General features: G+C 42.4%; 1 protein-coding gene across 1 annotated transcript in view; it reads right to left on the bottom strand.

The window, feature by feature from the left end:
* Positions 1 to 16,581: 16,581 nt before the first annotated feature.
* The window catches only part of WWOX (WW domain containing oxidoreductase), a 974,128-nt gene continuing 968,449 nt past the window's right edge, over positions 16,582 to 22,260 (bottom strand). The window contains exon 9 of the mRNA XM_036834493.1: positions 16,582 to 17,667. Coding sequence (XP_036690388.1) covers positions 17,479 to 17,667 — 189 coding nt within the window. The 3' untranslated portion in view covers positions 16,582 to 17,478. The remainder of the gene's footprint in view (positions 17,668 to 22,260) is intronic.

The following is a 22,260-nucleotide window of genomic DNA, read 5'->3' as shown; positions in this document are numbered from 1 at the left end:
GAATATTATGCAGGTGTTACCAAAAGTAGAGTTAATACCATGGAAATGTTCTTGTACAAAGTTTGTACACATAGAAGAGCTTAAGTGTTAGAGCAGGAAGCATACGTGCCTATATTCATATCTCCCCATATTCATGGCTTTCCAACACAGCCACTTTAATAGACCACAGTGCATTTTTTCTTTTTTAGGTGTGTACTGTCTACTTAGTTATCTTAGCACCATTATAATACTTTCTTTCCTCCTCTCTACTTTTTATAGTACGAGTACTCCTTTTATTGCTGGGTTGGAGTGAGCCAGTAGATAGAAAGACAGGCAGGGTGATGATGCCTGAGAGACAACTGATAATCCATAGACAAAAGTCACACTCGAATCAAATGGGCAACGTGTTTTCCTTCTGTGCTTGGTGCTGAGGCCGCTGTCTTCTGTCCCATGACGTAGGTCATTTTATTTCCACTTCTGTCGGCTTTCAGGACCTAGACTACACTCCCGTAGTGCTTCCTTCAGGTGCATATCTGATACTAGCTTAGAAAATAAAATTCAGCAAGAACTTACATCCTCTTTTCCCCTAGAAACCAGGTTGGAATACCAAAATGGCGCCATCTCCCACCCCCATCCTCACCCAGGTCATTAGTCTGCCTGATAGTGTGGGCTTTGAAGGTGTTGATATCCTGTCCTAGAAGAGCCCACTGGCAAAGAGCAAGCCCTGGGGTTGGGGGGTGCTGTCTGGATTTCGCATCCAGGTGGGGACAGTTCCTCGGCTGTTCCTGCTATTCTGCCTGGAAGCTGTTTTTCCCCATTTTCCCAGAGGTCAAACTAATGTGACTACACAAAAGAACATGACATTTCTTATTTTAATTTGCTTTTTGGGTGACTTTTAAAATAGATATTTGAACCATACCACCCTGACAAACTGCAGCCAGGTTGAGACAAGTGACAATTGTAAATTTGGGGCAAAGAAACTTGATAGAATGCAGCCCTACCCATAGCATTAGAAAAAGACATCACTGAGGGGAAGTGGGGTCAGTAAAATGTGTTCATTTGACTTCAACACCCCCACCCCCGCACCCCAAAAAAAAGTCATCCAAGGATCTCAGGGGCCAATCTTGCTGTTAAATAAGTGTAATTTGTCCAGGAAAGTTGGGATATCATCTTAGAATATTAGATTCAGAAAGGACACTCCACGATGGGAAACTGATATCCATTACAAGCCTCTGTTAACCATTGTCCCAGGCTTGATTGATTCCTTCATCTTTAAAAGCAACCACATGTTTTCTTTCTGCCGCTGCCGGTGGTACCCACAGAGGCAGCCCACCTTGGCCAGGCCAAAGGACAGAAGTCATGGGCAAATCAGGGCACCACAAAGAGCTTCCCTCGTCATCACCTCCTTCTGCATCCGTTCCTCAGAAAGGTTCTGTGCGATTCAATTCTAGATAGTGAACTGTATAAGAACCAGGGATGTTTCTCAAAGCAAGGACTTCTCTACCAGTTCATTCAGGAAGCATAGGATTAAATGCTAACATTCTCACTAGGTGATTGATGTTTACCTCTTCAGAACGGAGGATTCGATGTCATGTTTTTATTATAAATTTTTTTCCCATTAGCAACTATCCTGCAAATTGATAAGAGTCTCTTTAAATTAGGTGGTAGGGCTGTGTGCTTAACACTGCATGCAAAAGGTCTATAAAAACAGTGAAATTAACACGCAGGCTGTCTCTAGCTCAGAGGCATGGAAATCAGCTCCTTCCAGGAGAAAGTGAATTGAGGGCCTGTCTCACCACAAGTTAAGGACAAAACCCAGTACCTTTCACCGTGAAATGGAGTGATGGAGTCCCCTCGGCCCATGTCAAGCCCCGGCCTGCTGGCCACTCTTCTGATAGCTCAATTAGCATACCCCAGGGCTCCAGCAACTAGCTGTGCTCACTGCCCTGTCCACGGACGGGTGGAGGTACCAACCGGCCTACACGCTGCCCCGTTGGTCCCCTCCTCACTGCCCAGCACAGAACAGTGGGCCCCCGGCTGCGGGCTGTTCATAATTTCCTGACGCTTTGACGGCTTCTGTGCTCTCCGCACTTTGAGGGGGCAGGCAGCACCCTCAAAGTGCGGAGCGAATTCCACAGACAACGGAGAGGGATCTCTAACTGCAGCTGTAGGGATGGGGCAGCTCTTTAAAATGCCATCAGGGAGACAGCCCGCAAAATACCTGTCCTCTGAGTGAGCGCTGGGTGCCCACAAAGCTGTCCCCTGACAGTTGTGTTACCGTCACGGCTGTTTTCGTGGTTCCATCAAACCCTGTTTACCAGGGGGCAGGAGTGTCTAGAGGGGAGGGATTTAAAATGACCCTTACTAAACTGCTGTGGAGCAGGTCCTGAAGGCGGCCTTTATGCTGGCAAGGCCGTGTGACCTGTGTGCTGTAGCTCCGAGAGGGCAAATGATGCGCCAGGATCACGCAGCTCAGTGGGTGAGGAGGGGCACAGAATGCGCCTGGTTGGGCTTCTTCTATTGCATTGTATTCTTTCTCCAAGAACATTTTGTTCTTCTTGATCCCTCTGTTTTGATGAACGCCCACCTCGGCGTTACTCACCCTGCCCCATCTCAGATCCAGCATGATGTTGCTGGAAGGAGAAATCGGGTCCGCTTTGCGCACATCCAGGGGGCACCGTTCTGATTGGCGTCTGTGTAAATGATCCTCCTCTTCCGACTGCCATAAAAGTGGTGGAAGGGGTCACTGAGAGGGCCCTCCAAGGGCCCACCCCGCCAGCACGACTACATTTGTCTCCCACGGCAAACTTCCTCGTAACTCAGCCTAAGTGGAACCATAGAGAAAAATTTACATGTTCAACCATAGCAAATACCGGCAGAGGGCCCTTCTCTTCTCCCTCTGAAACCTATCTTCGTGTATGTGTTAAAAAGTTAATGATCAAAGATGCCAACCACAGAAATGGGAATGAGCCACTGAAGAACCCTGGCAGGGTCTCAGGAATCACAAAAGCCAGTCTGAAAACTTACAGTCGCAGAAACGCGCTCAGGCCAGGTTGTGAAGATTCACTCTCCAGAGTCTTGAGAATTATTAGTGCATCTTCCTGTCCTGGAAGTCAAGGTCAGAGCAAGATCTGGTGAAGCCATTTCCCCTCAATTTTATTGATGAAGTTTATGGTGCTGGTATCAGGGGATCACACTGATCTTGTTATTTAGACCGATAGTGGCTGGATGAATTAGTTTGATATTTTTCTAGGTTATTCATATTTTCTTTCTGGATGCTGTACTTTGTATACTTTCCTCCCAAATAGAAAGTAACAAAACTCAGTATTTTAAAAAATTGAAGTGTAGTTGATTTACAATGTTGTGTTAGTCTCAGGTACACAGCAAAGTGATTCAGTTATATATATATAATGTATATATATTCTCTTTCATATTCTTTTCCATTATAGGTTATTACAAGATATTGAATATAGTTCCCTTGCTGTTTATCTATTTTACATATAGTAGTGTGTATCTGTTAATACCAAACTCCGAATTTATCCCTCCCCCACTTTCCCCTTTGGTAACCATAAGTTTGTTTTCTATGTCTGTGATTCTATTTCTGTTTTGTAAATAAGTTCATTTGTATCATTTTTTTAGATTCCACATATAAATGATATCATATGGCATTCGTCTTTTTCTGTCTGACTTACTTCACTCAGTATGACAATCTCTAGATCCATCCATGTTGCTGCAAATGGCATTATTTTATTCTTGTTTATGGCTGAGTAGTATTCCGTTGTATATATGTACCTCATCTTCTTTATGCATTCCTTTGTCGATGGACATTTAGGTTGCTTCCAGGTCTTGGCTATTGTAACTAGTGCTGCAGTGAACATCGGGGTGCATGTATCTTTTCAAATTAGAGTTTTCTCTGGATATATGCCCAGGAGTGGGACTGCAGGATCATATGGTAACTCTATTTTTAGTTTCTGGAAGAACCTCCTTACTGTTCTGCATAGTGGCTGCACCAATTTACATTCCCACCAACAGTGTAGGAGGGTTCCCTTTTCTCCACACCCTCTCCAGCATTTATTATTTGTAGACTTCTTGATGATGGCCATTCTGACTGGTGTGAGGTGATACCTCATTATAGTTTTAATTTGCATTTCTCTAATAATTTGCGATGTTGAGCATCTTTTCATGTGCCTGTTGGCCTTCTGTATTTCTTCTTTGGAGATATGTCTATTAGGTGTTCTGCCCAGTTTTTGATTGGGTTGCTTGGGGGTTTTTTTGATATTGAGCTGTATGAGCTGTTTGTATATTTTGGAAGTTAGTCCCTTGTCAGTTGCATTGCTTGCAAGTATTTTCTGCCATTCTGTAGGTTGTCTTTTTGTTTTGTTGATGGTTTCCTTTCCTTTGCAAAAGCTTTTAAGTTTGATTAAGTCCCATTTGTTTATTTTTGCTTTTATTTCCATTACTCTAAGAGACAGATCCAAAAAAATATTGCTATGATTTATGTCTAAGAGTGTTCTGCATATGTTTTCCTCTAGGATTTTTATAGTATCTGGTCTTACATTTTGGTCTTTAATCGATTTTGAGTTTATTTTTGTATATGGTGTTAGAGGATGTTCTAGTTTCATGTTTTTACATGTAGCTTTCCAGTTTTCCTAGCACCAGTTATTGAAGAGACTTTCTTTTCTCCATTGTATATTCTTGTCTCCTTTGTCATAGATTAATTGACCATAAGCATGTGGGTTTGTTTCTGAGCTTTCTATCCTGTTTCATTTGTCTATGTATCTGTTTTTGTGTCAGTGCCATACTGTTTTGATTACTGTAGCTTTGTAGTATAGTCTGAAGTCAGACAGCCTGATTCCTTCAGCTCTGTTCTTTCTCGAGATTGTTTTGGCTATTTGGGGTCTTTTATGTTTCCATACAAATTTAAAAATTTCTTGTTCTAGTTCTGTGGGAAATACCATTGGTAATTTGATAGGGATTGCACTGAATCTGTAGATTGCCTTGGGTAGTATGATCATTTTAATAACATTGATTCTTCCAATCCGAGAACATGGTATATCTTTCCATCTGTTTGTGTCATCTTCAATTTCTTTCATCAGAGTCTTATAGTTTTCGGAGTACAGGTCTTTTGCCTCTTTTGGTAGGTATATGCCTAGGTGTTTTATTATTTTTGATGTGATGGTAAATGGGATTGTTTCCTTAATTTCTCTTTCTGATGTTTCATTGTTAGTGTATAGAAATGCAACTGATTTCTGTGTATTAACTTTGTACTGAATTTGTTGATGAGCTCTAGTAGTTTTCTGGTAGCATCTTTAGGATTTTCTATGTATAGCATCATGTCATCGGCAACAGTGACAGTTTTACTTCTTCTCTTCCAATCTGGATCCTTTCATTTCTTTTTCTCTGATTGCTGTGGCTAGGACTTCCAAAACTATGTTGAATAAAAGTGGCAAGAGTGGGCATCCTTGCCTTGTTCCTGATCTTAGAGGAAATACTTTCAGCTTTTCACCATTGAGTATGATGGTTTGTCATATATGGCCTTTATTATGTTGAGGTATGTTCCCTCTTTGCCCATTTTCTGAAGAGTTTTTATCATAAATGGATGTTGAATTTTATCAAAAGCTTTTTCTGCATCTATTGAGATGATCATACAGTTTTCATTCTTCAGTTTTTTAATGTGGTATATCACAATGATTGATTTACAGATATTGAAAAATCCTTGCATCCCTGAAATATGATCCTTTTAATGTATTGTTGGAGTTGGTTTGCTAGTATTTTGTTGAGGATTTTTGCATCTATGACCATCTGCGATATTGGCATGTAATTTTCTTTTGTTTGTCATATCTTTGTCTGGTTTTGGTCAGGGTGGCCTCAGAGAATGAGTTCTGAAGTGTTCCTTCCTCTGCAGTTTTTTGGAATAGTTTCAGAAGGATAGGTGTTAACTCATCTCTAAACGTTTGGTAGAATTCACCTGTGAAACCATCTGGTCCTGGACTTTTGTTTGTTGGGAGTTTTGAAATTACTGATTCAATTTCAGTACTGGTAATTGGTCTGTTCATATTTTCTATTTGTTTCTGGTTCAGTCTTGGGAGATTGTGCCTTTCTAAGAATTTGTCCATTTCTTCTAGGTTGTCCATTTTATTGGCATAGAGTTGCTTGTAGTAGTCTCTTATGATCCTTTGTACTTCTGTGGTGTTGGTTGTAACTTCTCCTTTTTCATTTCTAATTTTATTGATTTGAGTCCTCTCCCTTTTTTTCATGATGAGTGTGGCTAAAGATTTCTCAATTTTGTTTATCTTTTCAAAGAGCCAGCTTTTAGTTTCACTGGTCTTCACTATTGTTAGTGTCTATTTCATTTGTTTCTGCTCTGATCTTTATGATTTCTTTCCTTCTACTAACTTTGGGTTTTGTTTGTTCTTCTTTCTCTAGTTGCTTTAGGTGTAAGCTTAGGTTGTGTACTTGAGCTTTTTCTTGTTTCCTGAGGTAAGCTTGTATTGCTATAAACTTCCCTCTTAGAACTGCTTTTGCTGCTAGGGGAAAAAAAAATTTAAGTCCAAAGTAATCAGGTACCATCCAGATTCCCAAGAAAGAAGTTATCTTCTGCACCCAGGGTTTCTCTCTATTAGTAGTTACAGTAATGCTGCTGATATTTTTTTGTGTAAGTATTTCTTTAAAAAATTTTTTTTATTGTAGTGTAGTTAATTTACAATGTTTGTTAGTTTCTGCTGTACAGCAAAGTGAATCGGTTATACACATACATATATCCACTCTTTTAGACTCATTTCCCATATAGGTCACTACAGAGTATTGAGTAGAGTTCCCCGTGCTATACAGTAGGTCCTTATTAGTTATCTATTTTATATATAGTAATGTGTATATGTCAATCCCAATCTCCCAATTTATCCCTCCCCCTGTTTCCCCTGTGGTAACCATAAGTTTATTTTCTACATCTGTGACTCTGTTTCTGTTTTGTAAATAAGTTTATTTACATCATTTTTTTAGATTCCACATATAAGCATTATCATATGCTATTTGTCTTTCTCTGAGTTACTTCACTTAGTATCATAATCTCTAGGCCCATCCATGTTGCTGCAAATGGCATTATTTCCTTCTTTTTTATGGCTGAGTAATACTCCATTGTATATCTGTACCACATCTTCTTTATCCATTCCTCTCTTGACAGACATTTAGGTTGCTTCCATGTCTTGGCTATTGTAAATAGTGCTGCTATGAACATTGGGGTGCACGTATCTTTTCAAATTAGAGTTTTCTCTAGATATATGCCCAGGAGTGAGATTGCTGGATCATATGGTAGCTCTAGTTTTAGTTTTTTAAGGAACCTCCTTACTGTTCTCCATAATGGTTGTACCAATTTACATTCCCATCTACAGTGTAGGAGGGTTTCCTTTACTCCACACCTTCTCCAGCATTTATTGTTTGTAACCTTTTTGATGATGGCCATTCTGACTGGTGTGAGGTGATACCTCATTGTAATTTTGATTTGCATTTCTCTGATAATTAGTCATGTCGAGCATCTTTTCACGTGCTTTTTGGCTATCTGTATGTCTTCTTTGGACATGTAAATATTTCTTTTAAGGTTTTTTGATGAGTATATTTATTTAGAATAGCACAAAACATATAACTTTACTTTTCTAACAATATGTTTTCTTAAAACTGTACATTAGCAGAGGTCAAATAGATAAACAAAATCAATACTTCCATTTATCATTTGGTTCAAACTTCTAGCAAGCAATAATAAAACAAAAAGTGCAAAGGGACTTGGCGTCCATCCACTGTCTGGGTTCTGCACGCGCTGGGTGTGAGTGCTCAAGGTTAATAGGAGGGCACTGAGGTGGGGAGGTAAGAGTTATTCCGACCTTGGCAACACGTCAAATTGCAGCGGAGGAAAGGCTCTTGTGGAAAGCTCACCTGGCCCAAGCCACGGGGAGGTGGTGTTTGTACACACACCGCAGTGGAAGGTGTAATTCACACAACCACCCAGTTACCTAAAACTATCCATTGACCCCATATAATCTACCTGCTTTTATTTTTCAAGTGTACTTTACTTTGTGAGATGCCGCCCTCAAATTCCCCACTCTGTTCCCATGGAACTTGAAAGCCATTTCGTTGATGTCAGTGTGTCAGCCCAAGAGAACCTTCTGGAGGATCAGTTACTGGACTCGAGTCAGCCCACAGCTGTGCAAGAATGCTTACAGAGGCAGCTGGGCACGTTTTATAAGCGTTGGCGTGTTCTGTCGTTTTTATAACTTTTATTTTTTAGAATGTAATAGGGCATACTTCCATCGTAGAAAATGCGGGAAATATGGATAGGCATAAAGAAAAAAAGGCACCTACATTTCCTCTGCCCAGAGATAACCATTATTAACACCTTACAGTTCTTTCTCTCAGTACGTAATTTACATGCACAGAAACACGAATGTATATTTGTTTAACAAAACTCTTCTGTAACCTACATTTTTCACCTAGTATGTTAAAAACATCATTTCAGTCAATTAAATTTCTTCCACAGCACCATGGTAGTCAGAAAGTCCTGACCCCAGCTGTTGGACATTTAAATTGATATCAGGTTATTATTAATATTATTATTATGAATTATCACGGCTTTAAGAAAAATATTTCTCTTTGTCCTGGAGGACAATACCATTTCTGTTAACAAACAGGTATCTTAAAAGAAACAGTGGCCTGTGTTCAGAGGGTTTGAAATGAAACCCAGTTAAATAGTTTGTTTTTAATAACAATACTTCTCTGATCCATTTGTATGTTAATGGAGTTTTTGAATTCCAAAACTCCTGACACGTCTATACACAGACACGTATACACATCACATACACTCCTATCATCTGTGCAGCCTGGGAGAAATGCCCTGCTTTAGAGTTCTAAAATTTAGAGCTTGAATTTCTAGGTCCAAGTGTCTGGTTTGTATTATTAATCACATCATTGTGATTTTATTTATTTTAATATTTTATTTAAAATAGTACTAATAGTACCATTGTTACATTGAGATTTTATATATATATGTGTATGTATATATATGTGTGTGTGTGTGTGTGTGTGTGTGTGTGTGTGTGTGTATATATATATATATATATATATGTATGTTGGTTTTGTCCATGTCATTTACTTCTATGTTTTGACTGAAGCTGTGAAGGCTTTGGGAATATTTAGGGAGATTTAGGCAGGCTTCTAGAAGGTTCTGGAATCTAGTTCAGGAAACAGGATGGTCTGACTGAAATTTTTCCTAAATCATCTGGGAAGGAACTGCTCAGCCTCTCTCCCTGAAATGAGCTTGAAAGCAGCCACTAATAAGAGTGAAAAGCACGGGCTTCATCATCAGGTCCTTCAAATCTAGGCCACACCAGGTAAAATTCCCCAGGACCAAGTCTAAGGGCCAGCCCTGCCTCAGCAAACCAGGCCGAGAATTCTGAACATTTACCATCGTGGCCAAGAAAGTCTTCAAACTTTCTCAGTAGGTTCTGAGGCAGCTGAACAATGAACACTATAGCATCTTCAAAGGCTGGCAAAACCAGCTGACCCAAAGTTTAGCCTGATTCTTTCGCATTCAGCCCTTTTTTATTTCGCTGACACAAGGCTCCTGCCCTCTTCTGTCTTGGTTCCAGAGGGAAAGAGTTTTCTATACCCGGGAACTTGCATAGGCAACCCTGAGATTAACGCTGCCAAACACCGGATGGGCAGAGTATCTGGGGAAAATAAACGGGTCCACAGCAAGTGGGTAAAAACACACCTGCTCTTCTCCAAGAAAACTCTTGGCAGGTATCAAAACCAGCCATGTGGGCAGCCCAGAAAAGGTTTCTTGACAGTAGGTACCCAGAGCCTTAAAATTTCCCATATTGTTTGACCTTACATCCTCTTTGGAATCCATGTTAAGAAAATAATCAAACTAGTCTCCCCCAGTTTTACACAAGTATATTTATTAAAGCATTATACTAATGAAAATACAGTAATGGGGGAACCCTAACTCTCCAATAACAGTAAAGGTTAGTATGGTATATCTGTTTACTGAATGCAGGATCATAAAGGTATTAAAAGATGTATCAAGAATTTATTCAATTTAAAATATATAAAACTGTGTATGGAATATAATCACAACTATATAAAACTGAAGCTGAAAAGATGCAAGTAAATTTTAAAATGCATTTATAAAAAGTGTGAAAGGTAATATATCAGAACATTTACAGTGGTTGCCTCTGAGGGGTGGGACTTTGGGAATATTTGTTTTTCTGATCTTTTTTCCCAAGTTTAAATGCTGAGCAGACATTTTAACAGCAAACAGCAATACATTTTGTAGAACAGAAAATTATTCAGCAATTATTTCTAAGATCAACTGTATTTAAATACAGTGGTAGACTTTTTTTTTCCCCTGAAGCAATCTCATAAGTCACCTTTAAAGGATATAGAGAAAGAATAAAACTATATTCGGGTAGATTACTAACGAACTCACATTTGTTCAGCTTAGAGGAATCTAACCAATTGTGTATACAGAAAGTAAATCAAGGGAAGGATGAAGTTGGAGGGGTAAGAGAAACCACGAATGTATCGTGGGGTTGGGACATAGGAGCTCAGAGAGGTTAAGTTACTGGGACAACATCACACAGGAAGTGGTGGCCCCAGGATTGAAATATTTTCCTCACTGGTAAAAAGGGGACAGTGACATTTAATTCAAAACTCGTGAGATTTAAATGACCAAAAACAGCATTTCAGTTAAGTGTTTTGCACAAAGTATTGGTAAGGACTCAGGAAATGATACTTTATCAAAGTGGACTTTCTCACCTAAGGTCCCCAGCATCAAACGAGAAACTGTCATGATTCCAAAGTGAAAGAACAAGCCCCTCATGAACCTCAAATAAAACCAGGAAAGTTGGAGGAAGGCACAGAGCCTCTTTAATCTGAATGAGTGATGGAGAGCCTCTATTTGCATGGACCTATTTCAAAAATTAAAAGAAACTTTTATTCTCTTACACCTAAGATACAGCAGGGCAGGCCTTGTAAACAGATCGGTTTAGAAGGAAGACAGTCTTTCTGAGTGATGTGGCACATCTCATAAAAGCAGACAGGACTTCAGCTAGGGGGGTAAGTACATAAGCCAGAATGAACCAAAGGGACTTAGGTGTTGGTTTTGGTCTTTGCCCGGCATTCAGATGGGGTCCATGTTGTGCTACAGTTGGTGATTGAAAAGGTTAAAAAAAGGCAGGACATTTACTGATTGAGTAACGTGGTAAAGATGTAGTGACATGGCTGAACTGATTTTTTCTACCCAAACCGAACGTAGACTCACTGGGAATTTCCATTCTAATTAAAACTGTGAACTTGGTCCAGTGGGAAAATGAGAGACAAAATGCTTATACTTTAAATAAGGAGACTGGCTGCTTGGAGGTATTTTATATAAATAGTTATAGTTATAGATTGTGACAATAGGAAGTTAAAATGTTAAAAAAAAAACTTAAATAGCAACACCCAATGCTGACGAGGTTGTAAAAAACCAAACCAAAAAAAAAAAACCCCAAGAATATATACCTTCTGCTTCCCTTCCAGATCGCACATGGAAGTATGCAGCAAAAGTCAAATAAGAGCTCTTGGATTCAAGAGTTTCAGGGATGCAGATGTATGCTGGGGAGGAAAATTAATAGAAGGAAAAAGCTGTGTGCATAAAGATGCTAATTGAGCTGTTAGTTCTAACAGCAAAAACTAGAAATAACCTGAATATCCCAGAGCAGGAGTTTCCAAATGATGGCCCACCGGCAAGACGATATATGAGGCATCCATTAAAACAACTGAAAACTGAGAAAGGAGATAATTGTTGGGGGGAGACTTTAAAAAGAAGGGCATGAAACCAAATAGTATGAAGCCTTGAAAGGTAATGAACAGAGATGAAAATCTCTGTTAGGATAGTGGTATTTGAGCCTGTCGTTTTCTTTTTAAAATTCACCTTTATCGTTAGTATAGCATCTCGTCAAGTAGAATTCAGAGAAGTTTTTTCAGTCATCATGTGGATCATATAATGTGACATTATTTATTATTCTAAAATGAATTCCAACTAGTTTGGATATGCGGAAAGGCACAAAAAGTGAACAGGGTACATATCGCTATTTTAGGTGCTTTTTTAAAAAAATGTAAACTTCTCCAAATGGTACCTGCTGGTGACCCCGAACGGGCAGCCATTTTGCGAGCCCAGGCTTTCCGGCCCAGCGCTGACCTTAATGAAAGTAATCGGGCCTCCTTCATGGAAGTTCAAAACAAAACCACCCATCACCCCATTTTAAAGAGCAAAACCACAAGCCACAGCTTCAGTCATTGCCGGGGACGCTTCAGTTTCCTGTTTCCTATTGAAAAGTGGCAGAAAGGTCTCCCTTCATCAGCCGTGAAAGTGGAAACCCGGCAGCCTTTGGGCTTTAAAGACACAGGGCAAGAGAGCAGCTCTGTCAGAAAATGACGGTAGAAACTCCGGCCCCCTCTTCCTGTCCTGGGTGGATTCTGTGGCCCTGGGGCAGTGGTGGAGGACTCTGGACATTGAGTCCATCAGAGGCTAAACCCAGGGGAAAGAAGGCCAGGTGCACACCTGTTTACAACCAGAACAGGAGAAAAGGTCTACGGGGCTGAAGCCAATATTGCTGGGTAAAGGGCATGGACAGAATTTGTAGAGTTTATACCAGACATGAGGCACCAGGAGGCGAAGGAGATCCCAGGCTTGGATAGGAAGCCAAAGGGTCTTCCTTTGTGAATAATTCACCCATTGTATACATTTATTTATATGTATACTGGTGGTCTGCAGGCCATCCTGTAAACAGTGGGATGCAGTGGGAGGCACACGGACTTGAAGGCGATAGCCCTGGATTCACGTGCTGACTCTGCCGCTCACCAGCTAGGGGACCATGGAAAGGTCACTTATTTTATGCTTATCATCTGAGCATAAAAGAAGAAGGTGGGTGTGATTTGCCTAGACTGGCAACTGGCACATAGTAGATGCTCAATAAATAGTACCTGCAAATAGTGCTAGTGATGATGGAAAACTAGGTATATATTACATATATATTACGTATGTATATACATATACTACATATATATATATATCATGACAGATGGTGAGCAGTAGTCCTGGGTTTAGAATAAGCTAACAAAGGAATGAGGCTTTATGCTACCCACTTGCTCACCTGTCCAGGAATTGCACCACAGAATCAGCCACAGAAGTAAGATGCATCTGGCAGCAGCAATGGACCACAGAGACTGGTACCGTCTGACTGGGTGGATTCAGGGCATAATGGGCAAGAGGAGGCCTGGCTTTTGTTCTGGGGTCTCTGTTTATCAAGTAACCTGGAGAAGTTTTGGTAAAGTTGATTAGGACCTGTGTCCTGTGAAGACTCGTATTGACCCAGGATATAAATTTTTTTTATAGCTCTAACTTTGGTAGGGGTGTTACCCTAAATTTTGAATTTCCATAACGTGGCACTCCGTGTATGTTTGTTGGATGAATGATTGTATGAAGACTTAGTCTGACTTAGGGACCTTCTTCTTCTTTTTTTTTTTTTAATTGAAGTATAGTTACTTTATAATGTTGTGTTAGTTTTCGGTGTATAGCAAGGTGATTCAGATCTGTGTATTCTTTTTCATATTCTTTTCCATTATAGTTTATTACAAGACATTGAATATAGTTCCCTGTGCTGTACAGTAGGACCTTGTTGTTTATCTGTTTTATATATAGTAGTTTGTATATGCTAATCCCAAACTCCTAATTTATCTCTCCTACCCCCTCCTCTTTTCCCCTTTGGTAACCATAAGTTTGGTTTCTCTGTCTGTGAGTCTGTTTCTGTTTTGTAAGTAAGTTCATTTGTATCATATTTTAGATTCCATGTATAAGTGATATCATAGGATATTTGCCTTTCTCTGTTTGGCTTACTTCACTTAGTATGATAATCTCTAGTTGCATCCATGTTGCTGCAAATGGCATTACTTCGTTCTTGTTTATGGCTGACTAATATTCCATTGTATATAGGTACCCCATCTTCTTTATTCATTCCTCTGTTGATGGACATTTAGTTTCCTTCCATGTCTCAGCTATTGTGAATAGTGCTGCAGTGAACACTGGGGTGCCTGTATCTTTCCGAATTATGGTTTTGTCTGGATATATGCCCAGGAGTGGGATTGCTGGATCATATGGCAACTTTATTTTTAGTTTTTTGAGGAACCTCCATACTGTTCTCCATAGTGGCTGCACCAATCTACATCCCACCAACAGTGTGGGAAGGTTTAGGGAGCTTCTTGATTGAGGTGAATGCTTCCCTCCCCTGGTCAAGTTCCCTCACGCATCATCTTACCTCCTGATGCAGGATTCATATGGGCATCAGCACAGAGGCCTTAACGGTGCAAGGAGGCAGCAGGAGATGCTCCCCTGGTTCTCTGATATTTTGAACATGGCCTTGCCTGATGACACTCTGACATCTTTTGTGCTGTGGCTTGACTCCCCCTTCACCAAATTCCTAATGCTGAGCTACAGTCAGACCCGTAACGTCACTTCTGTGCTCAGCCTGAGATGTTAAAACGGTGCCTCCTATTGGAAAGGACATTTTCAGCTTCTTGAAGGATCGGTGGCCTTGGTGCAGGGAAGTGTGTGACTTTGAAAAGAAACAGGCCTGGGTGTGAACAGCAGCTCTATCACTTATGAGCTGTGTGGACAGTGGCAAGTTATGAAACCTCTTGGCCTCAGATTCTTTATCCATAAGACGGGAAGAGGAGGCTGCCTGGGAGGACCTTGGTCACATTAGACGTAATTTTGCAGCCCGCCTGGCACAGTGGGTGGCTTGCGCTCATTCTCACAAGGATGGGAATTATTTTCATGGACGTAATGCTCGGTCACCAAGAATCGTCCTTTCCTTCAAAGGTCATTTATTAAGCACCTTCTGTATAACAGGAATAGTTCAAGGCACGGGGGCCACAGTTGTGAACAAAACAGACAAATCTCAGAGAGTTTATATTATAGGAGGTAGAGAGAGAAAATAGTAAATAGATAGACATATAACTTGTCCAATAGTATTAAGCGGTGTGGAGAAAAATAAAGGGGAGGGGTGGGAAGACGGGGTGCCACTGTGAATGAGGTGGCCAGAATATCACCTCATCAGAAAGCGAGAAACCAGAATGCAGTGTGGGGAGAAGCCATTGCAGGTCTCTGGAAGAAAAGCAATTCAGCAGAGGCAACAAGCAAGTATAAAGTCCTTGAGTAGGGAGGTTGCTTGGCTTATTTCAGGAGAACAAGAAGGCTAGCGTGGCTAAATGTAGTGAGTGAAGAGAAGATGCTAGAACATGAAATCAGAAAGTCTTCTGTGGACCAGATTATGGGAGAATTCCTTGGCTATGGTAAAAAAAAAAATTTGGGGACTTTAGTCAGTGAGATGAGCAGTTGTATCGGTTACTGTTTGCTGTGTAACAAGTAATCCTGAAACTTTGTGGGTTAACGTAACAAACTTATATTTTTTGCAGTTCTCTGGGTGGACTGGGGTATTTCTTCTCATCTGGGTTGGCTCGGCTGGGGCTACATGGTCTGGGATGGCCTCGCTTGCACGTCTAATGGGTAGTCTGCTGTCGGTTTGGGGAGCGCCCATGTGGCTCGCATTGTCCAGCAGGTTAACCCAGGCCATTCATAGGATGGTGGTTGCAGGATTCCAAAGAGCAACAAGAAAGGGCAAGCCCAGTGCACAAGCACATTTTAAATTGGCCAAAGCAAGTCATGTGGCCAAGACCAGAGTTAGAGAGGGGACCACCCAAGGTGTGGAGACTGGGAGGAGAATTACAATGGCCGCGTTTGCAAATAGTCTACCGCAGAAGCACTGGAGGGATTGGACCAGAAAAGTGACATTATCCGATGCATAGTCTGAAAGGCGCTATGACAATAAGGATTTTGTAAAGGGCGAATATAGCCAGATGGGAGGATGTAGCCAGGCTATGGACCACTGGAAAGCCACAGAGCCAGAGGCCCAGAAATTCATGACGTTGTCTGGGCTGAAGCTGCCACTGTCAAGAGGAGGCACAGTGACACATACCCTCTGCCCCCACCTTCCTGGTATTTCAGCAAAAGCTTTGTCTCCACCTTGCCAAAGTGGCCTTTCTTACATCCCTGCAGGAATGGCCTGGAAACCACAGTGTAAGTGATAACAGGATGAGTGGGGAAGAGCCTCTAAACCATCCCCCCTATTCTCCTAAGTAAGTAGAGATGGTTTCTAATCAATCACCAAGAACTTGGTAGTTACAGGGGGAACAAACCATTGCAGGACTGAAATGATCCCTGATAACAAAACCTCTTAAGGTGAAATTAAGTGATAGTCATTTTTCTTTTTCTTTCTCTCTTCAACAGAAAATATGATGCTGGCATGCTAATTGCGTGAGACAACTCGGCCTGCAGACAGCCACAAAGCACAAAAACAAAACAAAACTCAGAGAAGAAACGAGAATGGTGTTTTCCTGGCGTCTACAAGAAGCGCTTTATTTTTCCTCTAGATTGCTTTTCTAAAAAAACAAAACAAGACAAAAAACAAAACTGAAACAAACATTTAAAGGAACAAGACAAAAAACTTCAGGTGATACTATTCAAGCATGTTCTTTTATTAAGCGTAGGATGAGAGGAACAAGAGGACATTGAAGCAGGATGCTGAACAGACACACTGAGGGGCTGTGAACCTCCGCGATGGCGTTGTTTCCCGAAACCGTGAGTGAGGAATGGAGGGAACAGCTTTTTAATCCCCCATCCCCAAAATATCCTGTAAGGGCACAAGACTTCCTTTCCTACCTGTCAAGGTATCTAGGGAATGATTTGCAAAATTTGTTATAATCGCTAAAGAATCTTTTGTATGGCTTTGGCCAGGGAGTTGGTGGACCGTACTTGGTGACCCACTAATTGTGTGTATCCCACCCATTTCTAAGTGTCACCTCCATCTTGGCTGGAACAAGGTTCAGAAGGTCCTCTCTCCAGTAGTTGCCAAGCCCACTCCGACTTGATCAGGCTGAAGGAAATGGTTATCTCCTGGATCAGTGCAGCGAAGGATAAATACTGGCTTTTTTCTTCCCTAAATAGGAGAAAGCCAGCTCCTGGCTACGCTGTGCCTGGGGCGGGGCAGTGGGGCACCAGGCTGTCCTACACGGTGAGAACTGCTCGTGCTTCTACCGAGAGACGAAGAACCTACCGAGCAACTAAGCTTCACTTTCAAGCAGGCCATCACCAGGGAAGCAGAGGGACCCAAGCCTAACCCAGCCCCAGAAAAGACGTATTGTCCCTTTACCCCCAGAATTCCCTGCTTCCCATTGGTACCTAACGTTTTTCGCTCTGTTGTGACTACTCTTATATCCTTGACTCTGGCGGATCTGGGTCGGAGGGACCTGGAAAGCCCTGGGATGATCAGTTGGAAGGGGTCCAGCGTTGGCAGTTACGCCCGAGCACTCACGAATGGTGGGCATGTGTGCTGATCCTTGCCGAGCGCCCGCTTAGCCGGACGGGCTGCCGAGTCCTTCCTGGATCAGCCTCTCGCTGAGTGCCCACAGGGCCCGGGCCGTGTCTTCGCTCTGGGCTTCCGTCGAGGGCAGGCAGCGGCAGCAGTTGTTGAAGTACATCCCTCCCAGACCCTCCAGTTCCGGGGCGGCAGCACAGTAGACGGTGGTGGCGGCTCCTTGTTGCTGGAAAGCAAAGAACAAAGACCACGGAACGTTTTTTTAACTGGGAATGAGCAAGAGTCTCTCCCCACCTGGTTCAGATGCATCTGGATCTCAGCACGGCCGAGGGTACTGAACTCAAAGCACATGACTGTAAAAGGTATGATGGGACCATCCTGGGAAAACGAGTTCATAAACTCCGCTCGTAAAGCCAGTGTGACTTTTTACACCTCGTATAGGAAAAGGCTTTGAAAACAGACACGTCTATCAGTTAATCACATCAGATGTCTCTTCTGAGCAACGAGAAGAAGATGGGATCCTTTTGAACACGCGAGAACAAATTCATCCCACTTCCTCACTTCTCAAAGCATCATGTCATTTGACACCGAGAAGTTTCTAGAAACTTCTCTCTGAACTAAACCAACCACTCTAATCGTGGCCCATCAGGTAGAAAACCAAGCGGGACTGGTGCCAGATTTTTCCTTATTCGTTGCCCGTGGGGCTGCTAGAGGAAGGGTTTGTGATGCTGTGTTAAAATGTTTGAGACACACGTATACACATATTCCCCACCATCACACGTGCCTCATGCAGACAGAAGACACGTTTGTGAGTTTATCCTTATCCTGGAGACCTTTTTATAAGAAGTGTCATATGCAGCCCATACTTGGCAATGGGACCGTGGCTTGGGGGGCCATGTCCTCCCAGCCCCCTTCAAAACGCAAGTTGTAATGAGTGCAATTGATCACTTGCGATTGACCTTTTGAGTAGCAGTTGGCGCTGTGGCTAGGGGTGTGTGTGGCGATGGGGCACCATATCATCCGGGCTGACAGAATGCTGTCAGGGATGCTGGAAAGAGGGCAAGAAATCACTTTGCTTTGCAAGCCATAATTAAAGATAATAGGCTGGTGTTCATAGGGAGACACCGTCGGCACGGCTCTCATTTAAAACCAACACAGTTTATCTGGCGTCTTATGATTATTTATGTGCATTACAGCCCTTGCTGCGTCAACTAATTATCAGTTGATAGAGAAGAGGGGTGGGAGGCAGAGGAGGATGGAGAAAGATAACTGGGGATAAGGCCACCATTAGGAAAACATTAAGGACATCTAATTGAGAGGGAAGTGAGTTTCCATCCCCACCCAAAAGCTTACTCTTTTTCTCCCCCTACAGGGTTTAAATTGTGCCCAAGCAGAGAGCTTACTGGAGAGCATCCCCCCCATAGGGTTTGGTTTGCATTCACCATGGTTGTTTCGTATAAGCCTCGGGAGCCAAGGTCATTCTGAGAATCAAGGTCTCAAGGTATTATAAATTTTAGGAAAGTACTATAAAGTAGACTTGGGGTTTTTGTTGCAGGGGGGCGGGGGGACATTTATTGAATTTGTCTGAAAACCAAATGGTCGAATACGTTGAAGTGACATGCTTGTGCAGAGGAGGGGGGCGTGGAGTGGGAATGGGACACTTGAGTTCTGATAATAACGGGCTGCTTGACTGTATTGGACAAGACCCTTTGGTCCAAAATTTGAACCCCTGACGTGACTTCGCTTTAACGAAATAGTTATTCGGTGTGTTATTTCCCCAGCCCTCTCACCCATGCCCACTCCCCAAATAGCCAATTGTTTATTTTCTTGGGTTCACCTGTTTCTTTTCAACTTGATTTGTGTGGCTCAGGTCTAACGGACATGAGCCCACGTCATCCAAATGTCCTTTCACTGAATTATTATTCCTAATACCCCTTAGCTTAGCACATTTATCTAACGAATTTCCAGTGGCTTATCTGACTCCCCTGAATCCCATGTGGGGAAAAAAGGCAAGCAAAGCACCTCTAAAGACAAATGGAAGAGCTGAGATGCTCATCTCGCCAACCCAAGCAAATACCATCTTGGCCTCAATTCTTAGCAGATGTCAGGTGGAGATGGTGTTTTGAATAATTTTCTGGATATCTGTTTTCGATTTCCATTTTACTTTGCAACTGCCAAAACCACCAAAGAGTGGTCAGGGCCCTTTGGCATCAGCTCTCAAGTGGTGGGAGAAGCCAGTCAGCTCATTCCTAAATCCAGGCCCCCTCAACCCCACCCCAGAGTGGTTATAGTATCAGCATTCAGACATCACAACAAACTGGCCTTTCACAGCTCCACCAATCCCGAGAAAAGATCAAAGTTGGCCACTTGGGAAAGCAACAAACGGAATTCTTCCCAACCCAGTGTAATCTTTTGCCACTCTGACCTTCTAAAATGATAGCATGCTGCACTCTCTTGCATTGTTGGAATGGTATTTTTGCAGAGAAATTCTGCGCTTACATTGATTCAGAATCGAGTTGATGAGGGAGCCGGGGGGCATGCATTTTTCCCTCCACGGAATGCGAAAGCAATTGCAATCGACCTCATTTCATGTAAACCGCCACTTGGCTACCATGCTGAAAAACCATGAAGAAGTTGAGTAAAGCCCAATCTTTTATCAAGAGCTGGCTTTGATTCCTTTGCCACTAGGCTCAGGGTGATACACAATTTAAGTCTCATCACCAGCGGTGCTGACTCTGTAGAAGAACACAGCACAGCAGGGCACCTGAAAGCAAAGACCACCTTTTCCACTCCGAAGATCAACTGTGCACATTTGGCGAAGAAAGACTGGACTGTGAAGTAGTGACAACATCTTTTCGTCCCAAGCCCACGACCCTTTCGGCTTCTCAGGGAACGCTCTTTTCAGCTGCACCCATGGCAGCCTCTGAGTGACATCTTTATATGAGCAGGTGGGATGACGGTTTAATAACAAGTTCTAATTTGGGGCTCATCAGCTTTTCGGCCTATCACCAGAATGAGATGGAGCCACATTAGGAAATCTCATTAGTAAATAAGCTGGTACTGCTGATACAAGATAAAACATTTTTAAACTGATAGAAGAAAAATTTTTAAAGAGCACTTTCATCACCATCAAATAATGACTTTCCTGCCACTTTGGGGGGGCATCAGTCCGTAATCCAGAAAAAAATGAAAGAGCCCTATCAAGGAAACGACGTTAACAGCAAACAACTCTGTTATAAAATATCCGCCTTGCTGGTTGGCACCACTGCTTACTGATCCATCGTGATAAGATAATAGCAATATCAACACTAGCTGGAGCTGTGGGTTCCCCTCAGCGATTTTTTAAGAACAAATTCATGGGAAGCCTGGAGGCTGCATGCTGTTGCTGATCATGGGAACCGGGGTGGCGACTCTATCCTGTAGCGACGGCAGAGAGTTAGGGTGCGGATCACACGGGGCCGAGGATTTCTGGGAAGCCCAGTAGAATCTTTAATCACGCCTGAATGCCATTTCTGATTTAGTCAAACATGTGCGAGCTGCCAAAGGAGAACTACGCCATCAATCTTTATAGCGTCTGTAAAATTACCCAGGATTCTTGTTTGGGATTAAGTTAAGAGCATCTGGGTAATAAGGGGGTTCATCATTCTCTTTCAGAAATCATTTGTCGGATGAGCGGCACAGTCTTCAACTACAGAAAGGTGGGATTTAGCAAGCAGTTACTGTTCATTTATCGTTGGGGCCCTGAGATCTAAATCATCCATCCTTCCAAAGCCCTTGGTTGGGATGAAACGGTGACGGAGCCGCGTTCCATCAACATTTACTCGATAACCACTAACCATCAATTTGCAGCTGTCCGCACGGACTCCAAATGAATATTGACTCTTTGCAAGAGGAAGGTACAGGGGTTTCTGACCAACAATCTAGGCTTAAGGAAAAATCCACCCACATGTTAATATTTGTAATGCATTGGTAGGTACTCTAATATAACACGTTTTAATAAGGACACATGTTACACAATTATGTTTAGTTTTCAGGTTTCTCTACTTTTAAAATGCATGCTTCTTTAAAAAAGAAAGAATAAATTTCCTGTCTTAAAATAGATTTAACTCTGAGACACATAAAAAAGTAGACACACTACCATGGGATATCTGTATATTCAGTGACTTTGAGAGTAGCAGATGTTCTAAGATTGCTTTCCTACAGACACGTCGGTATCGGGACACTGCACAGCAAATGCTGAGTGAGTCAATCTATGCAAAAAGTGGAGTTGAGTAAGGAAAGGCAGCACAGAACTTACACTGGACTTGGAACCCCACGGGCAGGGAAGGAGAACGTCCCTTCTGGAAGCGGGCACTGATGATGGTGCTGAATTCCCGGGACAGAGAAGTTTGCAGGTGTCACAGGAAGAGAAGACAGGTGCCTCTTCGAACCCTCAAAGCTTTCCCTGTTACTCATCTGGGGTCTGTGAGGCAAAGCAAACAATTTCCAAGTGCAGAACTGATGCAACTCCCCGGTGAGTACAGCAGAATCATTTATCCCGGAGCCTTGGTGGAGATGGGGCAGTGAATGCAGGTGCCATAGGTGGGACTGATGGCCGCCCTCTCAGTCTCTTCATGTCTCCCAATAACCCTCCCCAAAGAGAGTTTTCAGCTACCCTACTGGAAACGTGCGACGCGGTGTCTGTCTCAGGGTTCATCTCCTGAGACTGGGGTGCCTGGAGCACAGCTGTTCTCAGCAATAGGACGGTTTAAATCTCTGATTTGAGAGAAAAAAGCAAAGCAAGCTGCTCCAAAAGGTTACGTGTTCCCTACTCACCATC

The sequence above is a fragment of the Balaenoptera musculus genome, chromosome 19 (assembly GCF_009873245.2).
Source record: "Balaenoptera musculus isolate JJ_BM4_2016_0621 chromosome 19, mBalMus1.pri.v3, whole genome shotgun sequence".
In the NCBI taxonomy this organism is placed as follows: Eukaryota; Metazoa; Chordata; class Mammalia; order Artiodactyla; family Balaenopteridae; genus Balaenoptera; species Balaenoptera musculus.
The sequence above is the reverse complement of the archived record's forward strand: the minus strand, read 5'-3'. Positions and strand labels throughout refer to the sequence as shown.